This window comes from Nanorana parkeri, unplaced genomic scaffold (assembly GCF_000935625.1).
Source record: "Nanorana parkeri isolate BGI_ZX_2015 unplaced genomic scaffold, ASM93562v1 scaffold3103, whole genome shotgun sequence".
In the NCBI taxonomy this organism is placed as follows: Eukaryota; Metazoa; Chordata; class Amphibia; order Anura; family Dicroglossidae; genus Nanorana; species Nanorana parkeri.
Window position 1 is genome coordinate 65,488 of NW_017309371.1, and position 6,454 is coordinate 71,941.

The window sequence follows — 6,454 nt, forward strand, 5'->3', positions numbered from 1 at the left end:
GACCGTAGTGTGCGGCCGCCGGACACCTTACATCGGCGTCCGCAACTTCCCCACAAGGTCACTGCTGCCGCCTCTCTGCGCTCTGCTGCCCCGAGGCCGGGCCTCGTTGGCCATGTGGGAAATCTGGGCCTGCCTATCAGTGTGCTTGTTGTCAGCCCATGGAATCATCGACTCCTTGTTCTGACTCTTCCTCCCTCACTCCAGCTCTGCAGCAAAAGGCTGATACCGGGTGAAATTCAGGTACTTGCACTACTTCCATTTACAAATACATTGGATGATGGAACAATGATCGCAGAGCTACAATAATTTGTAACAATGATATCTGCCTGAAGTTCAGGCTTCCCAGCCAATCAGCATGGAGCCGGCGTGCCGGGCAATCAAGGAGGAGCCGGGCAGTGGGTAATGAGACGCTGCCTGGCTTCCTGATTGCCTGAGAAGCGGCTCCATGCTACTGGAAGTAACGGAAATATCATTTCTCGTACTCGATACTGAAAAACTGGTATCTGTGCATCCCTAGATTGTATGTTTTCATGTCCTTTTTTTACCATTTCACCCATCCTGTTTTGTTAATAAAGTTTCAAGATTTCATCCAGTCCGGCTTATTGCAGAATAGGGGGGTTTCACTGCATATCGAGCTATACAGGCCACATGGTAACGTATAGGGGGACAGAACAAAAAGGCTCACTTTACACACCAGGATCAGGATCCCTATTTACAAGGAATGTAATGTAATATCACAGTTTATTAAACGTACAAACCTACAAACCTGGGGAGATGTGTGAGTATTACAGAGATGTACTGAATGTATTGTTATACTTTAACTCACTTACTGTATATTATGTATCTAATCATTAAACTCATTAAGAATATCAGAGCTGCTTTATGAAAACTGGAGCAAAATGTTGCCAAAAGCAACCAATCAGGGCTCATGTCACAAAGGAAACCAAAAATCTGATTGGGTGGGAAGGATGGAGCTTCAGATCACATAAAACATTCCAGAGATTTCGTATATAAAACGTTTACCGTTCCATGGAAATAAAAACAAGAGACGGATTTATAATGAAAACGTTTATTTAGGAAAACCAATATTTACAATGTTTCTATAAAAGGAAATAAACCGGAACAATGACATCAGAGTGAGGAGGGATGAGTGACGTCTCCTCTCTGACACAATCACATCCCCATAGAAACTAGTGAAATCTATTAATATCGCCCCAAATGTGAGTGCGGCCGTGTCATCAGGAGGAGTTCTGGGGGAGGTCTTGCTCCTGCTGTCCCCGATGGTTCTGGTTCTCCGGGTCGGACCCCTGACTGTCTCCTGGGCTCTGCTCTATGGTGATGGGGATGGCTCTCTCTTTGGCAGCGGGCAGTGCCAGGCGAGGTGCCCAGAAGTGGAGTCGCCCGTCCTTGGACATGGAGCACAGCACATCCTCGGGATTGATGTCTTGCGGGAGCTCGGCTTCTCTGCGCCACTCTCTGTATTCCTGGAAGAAGCCGCCGTTCTCCGCCTCCCTTTTCTTGTCGTATTTTCCCGCCACGATCAGTCTCCTTCCTTCCGTCCTCACTGTCAGTTCTTCCGGAGAAAACGGACTCACGTCCAGGGAGAGCTGAAAGTCCTCCTTCCCGTCTTTGCCCTCGGCGGGGGATTTGTCTTGGGGGGTGTCGGGGTGTCCGCTCCTCCTCATTTCCGGGTCATTGTCCAGGAGGCGGTAAGCCTGGTGGAGGCGCTGCATTCTCCTCTCCATGTCGCTGCTCACGCCCAGCATGTCGTCTTCCAGCTGGCGGAGGATGAGGCGTGTGGCGGTCCAGTGGGGGAGCTCGGGCCGGCTGTAGACATACACAGGGCTGTGCGAGGACTGGAGGAGGCTGAGAGGGAACATGTCGCTCTGCTGCTGCTGCTGCTGCTCCTGCTCCTGCTGCTGCTGCTGCTGCTTTTCCTGGAGCTTCTGGTCACCGTTCAGCTGGAGGCCGTCTGCCTGTGTGTCAGCGTCCGATCTCTGCTGCTGCTCCCAGCACGGCTCCTTTTATACTGCCGGAGACACTTCTGGACCCGTCCGGACACTTCCATGTGCTCTCTGTATATGGAGAGAGGGGGAGGAGCCAGGAGGTACACATCTAGAATAATACAGGAGGAGGGGTGGGGTCAGGAACTTCTGAGTGACAGCTGGAAGTCTGTACTGGAGATTGCTGGAGAATTCTTTATGCTTCCAGGACTTTCACCTGACATCATCACCGTCTCCTCTGCAGTTGTATATTTCTGGAAGACATTCCTAACCAAACATTACAGAACTGGAACTTCTTCGCATGTAGTTTTATTTTCTCCTTTCACATGTAAGTGTTATATACGGAATCAGAATATTATAAAGTGTTACATTGTTTCCTGAATGTTGGAGTGTTTTCTGTCTCTTATCTGTAACGATTAATCATTCTATGAGACAAATGTAGATTTTCTCTCACTCAGCCCGGAGATCTGCGACGTTTATCCTGTGCAGATTGTCTATTCCTTGCTCAGGTTTATGTGATGAGAACAGCAGAGCACATTCACCTCTAACGACCAATCACAATTCATCTTTCAGAGTTTTTTAATATTAAAAATTAAAAACAAGAATTATTATTATTACTATGCAGTTCCTCCAGACTGGACATGTTCATTTACCGCAGTGTCTCCTGATATGTTTTATCCCTCAGACCTTTCACCGTTTTTATTGCCCTTCTCCCGACTCATTTTTATTTTTGTTATTTATTTATTACAGGTATTTATAGAGCGCCAACAATATATACGCAGCGCTTTCACATTCACACCAGTCCCTGCCCTCACAGAGCTTACAATCTAAGGTCCCTATATCACATACATACTGTACATACAAAGGACTATTTAGACCGGAGCCAATGAACCTACTTGTTCTATCTCTTCAATGTATTTTTTTAAATGAGTTCTCTAAACCCGGACATAGAGTGGAATTTATCAAAACTGGAGCAGACAAAATCTGGAGCAGCTGTGCACGGCAACCAATCAGCTTCTCTTTGTCATTTTCAAACCTTAACTGAACAAACTAAAGAGAGAAGCTGATTGGTTGCCATAGGCAACGGCTCCAGATTTTGTCTGCTCCAGTTTTGATAAATTCCCCCCATAGTATTGTATAACATGTTATTTTTATAAATAAATATTTTATTCTAATGATATTCTGTGTTTTTATTGGATGATGAAGAACAATAAGTGACGTGAGAAGTGTCAGTGAAATGGTCCGGACTAGAGGACGACGTCACATTAAAGTGGAACTCCGGACAAATCTCATTCCGGATAACAGGGGAAACCTGTGAGGTTTATCAAGTTCATAATTAGGGAGATTTCACCTCAATTCCTTCCCCGGTGTCCCCCATCTCCAGGGGAGGAAGTGAGGGGATACCTATAAGGATCAATCATATGTATACAATGTTCAATATGTGACCTCGTACAGAAGTATGAGAATTGTTACAATGGGGAAAGACACAATAAAATATGAGATGATATAACCGGTCATAATGGCCGCCCATTGATGGTTGTCGGAGGTGTTAGTTCATGAATCAGATCCCCGTAATCCCCCGCTCCCTAATCTTCATAATATCTAGCTGGCAGGGTATGCTTGGATTTGTAGTTGCAGCTGTGGAGCTACAGGATGTGGAGGGTTGTTGTTACAGAACTAGAAGTCCCAGCATGCCTTCACCATCCTCTTGCCTTATATGCAGGATCTGGCTGGCAGAGTATGCTGAGACTTGTAGTTCCATAGCAGTGAGTCGTATTTTAGGTTCATCCCTAACTTATAAAAATTAAACACATTGTCATTTATTTCTACCTGGAGATAATTGTTCATCATTCAGAGATATTATCGCAAAGTTCAGTTTTATTATGTTATTGTCGGCGGAGTTCTTCCATAACATGACATTAAAAGCAAACGGAAAGATCGGGGAGGATTCTAGCTGGTTCTTGGTCCCGCCCACTGGGAGGGTCCTCTGCTAAACCTCAGCATTGCCAGCCCCACCTGCTCCTCCCTCCTCATGTATTATTCATTATGTACATGCAGGCCACTCCCTTCACTAGAGATACACATAGAGCACATGTCTGGAGGGCGGGGCCTGAGTGGCATTGATGTTAACCCTGTAAGGTCTGGAAGACAAGGCTGCAGGGAGTCTGGTGACCGTCTGCTCCGTGTACATTCAGTGACACATAAAGCTCAATTTACACAGATAACACCGCGGGATAAGGATCGGTATGACCCGAAATCTTCTCTATATCAATCATTCTGGGGATACAGCCGGGATAGGCAACCTCGGCTCTCCCCTGATTCCTTTATAGAGATCTTTAGTTAGATCATCTTATTTACTATATTATGTCCGGGTTTAGAGAACTCATTTAAAATTGAAGAGATAGAACAAGTAGGTTCATTGGCTCCGGTCTAAATAGTCCTTTGTATGTACAGTACTCCTCCAGTCCTCGCACAGCCCTGTGTATGTCTACAGCCGGCCCGAGCTCCCCCACTGGACCGCCACACGCCTCATCCTCCGCCAGCTGGAAGACGACATGCTGGGCGTGAGCAGCGACATGGAGAGGAGAATGCAGCGCCTCCACCAGGCTTACCGCCTCCTGGACAATGACCCGGACATGAGGGGGAGCGGACACCCCGACACCCCCCAAGACAAATCCCCCGCCGAGGGCAAAGACGGGAAGGAGGACTTTCAGCTCTCCCTGGACGTGAGTCCGTTTTCTCCGGAAGAACTGACAGTGAGGACGGAAGGAAGGAGACTGATCGTGGCGGGAAAATACGACAAGAAAAGGGAGGCGGAGAACGGCGGCTTCTTCCAGGAATACAGAGAGTGGCGCAGAGAAGCCGAGCTCCCGCAAGACATCAATCCCGAGGATGTGCTGTGCTCCATGTCCAAGGACGGGCGACTCCACTTCTGGGCACCTCGCCTGGCACTGCCCGCTGCCAAAGAGAGAGCCATCCCCATCACCATAGAGCAGAGCCCAGGAGACAGTCAGGGGTCCGACCCGGAGAACCAGAACCATCGGGGACAGCAGGAGCAAGACCTCCCCCAGAACTCCTCCTGATGACACGGCCGCACTCACATTTGGGGCGATATTAATAGATTTCACTAGTTTCTATGGGGATGTGATTGTGTCAGAGAGGAGACGTCACTCATCCCTCCTCACTCTGATGTCATTGTTCCGGTTTATTTCCTTTTATAGAAACATTGTAAATATTGGTTTTCCTAAATAAACGTTTTCATTATAAATCCGTCTCTTGTTTTTATTTCCATGGAACGGTAAACGTTTTATATACGAAATCTCTGGAATGTTTTATGTGATCTGAAGCTCCATCCTTCCCACCCAATCAGGTTTCTGCTTTCCTTTTTGGTAGACATGTGCGATTCCCCCTAATGTCTCCATAAAGAGGACCTGTTGCGCGCACGCAATTTTAAGGCTTGACATGTTTGGTGTCTTTTTACCCGACGTGACCCCGTCTTTTATATTTTACCAAAAAATTGGGTAATAATAAATGTTTTATCAATTAATATAGGGGAAACTGTTTTGTTTTTTTTTTAATTTCGGTAATTTTTCCTTAATATAGTAAAAAAATAAAACCCCCCAGTGGTGAATAAATACCTCCAAAAGAAAGCTCTATCTGTCCCCAAAAAAAGGTATAAAATTCATTTCAGTACATCGCTGCATGACGGAATAAATGTCAAAGTACCGCAGCGCTGAATACTGAAAAATGGCCTGGATGGGAAGGGGGTTTAACACCGCGGATGTCAACTGGTTAAACATATTCAACGCAAAAAAAAAGCATTTGCCTTGAAAGGGTTAAACCCGCCATTCCCTCTATTTTCACTGTTGGAGTTCTGAGATGTTGTGTAATGATCATTGTTTCTTCTGTATCTATTTCTGGTCCCTGTCACTGGCAGAGAAGAGGAATTCTGTTATAATAGCAGAGCCAATAAACATAGGGGTCTATTCACAAAGCTGCCGAAGGATCTGGCGGTAGCTTCGGCCGATCCTTCGGCTAGCTTCGGCACCAGGACCCCTTCGGTTCAGGAGAACCGAGGGGGTGCTTTACGGGCTATTCACAATAGCCCGTACAGCTCCCGATCACGGCCGAGCGGACGATGTACGGCTGATTTCAGCCGATATACGATTGAAATCAGCCGTACCAGCCTGAAGTGAATAGCCAAACAGTGTTCGGCTCACTTCACTTCTGATCGGTCATTCACTCGGCTGCCCTCGGCAGCTTCGTGAATAGACCCCATAGAGCGCGGTTATCTTATGTAAACACGAGCGACTAGTGGCATGTTATGAATGCGTCCTCCTGGTGTACAGTTACAGGAAGCAGTACAATAAGGGTTGTGTCACCTCCAGGAAGACCTCAGTGCTAGAGATGCATCTCTGAGCTTTGTATCTCCCACATAATGGGATGAAAAT

The 6,454-nt window shown here is 46.7% G+C and overlaps 2 protein-coding genes across 4 annotated transcripts; one reads left to right on the forward strand and one right to left on the reverse strand.

Moving 5' to 3' along the window:
- Nucleotides 1-1,164: 1,164 nt before the first annotated feature.
- Nucleotides 1,165-2,131, reverse strand: LOC108802768 (heat shock protein 30C-like). Of its 3 annotated transcripts, none has more exons than XM_018574625.1 (2): nt 1,943-2,131; nt 1,165-1,894 (listed from the first exon to the last, which is right to left on the reverse strand). In XM_018574625.1, exon 2 carries the CDS (start codon nt 1,878-1,880, stop codon nt 1,239-1,241), a length of 642 nt encoding a protein of 213 aa, XP_018430127.1. In that variant the 5' UTR covers nt 1,881-1,894; nt 1,943-2,131; the 3' UTR covers nt 1,165-1,238. The 3 variants fall into 3 exon arrangements, with proteins under 3 accessions (XP_018430127.1, XP_018430126.1, XP_018430125.1); XM_018574624.1 differs by having other exon boundaries at nt 1,165-1,897; nt 1,946-2,129; XM_018574623.1 differs by having other exon boundaries at nt 1,165-1,903; nt 1,937-2,126.
- A 1,563-nt stretch (nt 2,132-3,694) lies between these two features.
- On the forward strand, nt 3,695-5,103 carry LOC108802767 (heat shock protein 30C-like). Its single transcript, XM_018574622.1, has 2 exons — nt 3,695-3,755; nt 4,458-5,103. The coding sequence occupies exons 1-2, from the start codon at nt 3,695-3,697 to the stop codon at nt 5,084-5,086; spliced, it is 690 nt and encodes a 229-aa protein (XP_018430124.1). The 3' UTR covers nt 5,087-5,103.
- Nucleotides 5,104-6,454: the final 1,351 nt, after the last annotated feature.

Coding starts and splice junctions, on each gene's coding strand:
- LOC108802768 (XM_018574625.1), bottom strand. CDS start 1,880: ATGTTCCCTCTCAGCCTCCTCCAGTCCTCGCACAGCCCTGTGTATGTC.
- LOC108802767 (XM_018574622.1), top strand. CDS start 3,695: ATGCCTTCACCATCCTCTTGCCTTATATGCAGGATCTGGCTGGCAGAG. Junction 3,756..4,457: donor GGCAGAGTATGCTGAGACTT/GTAGTTCCATAG, acceptor TTGTATGTACAG/TACTCCTCCAGTCCTCGCAC.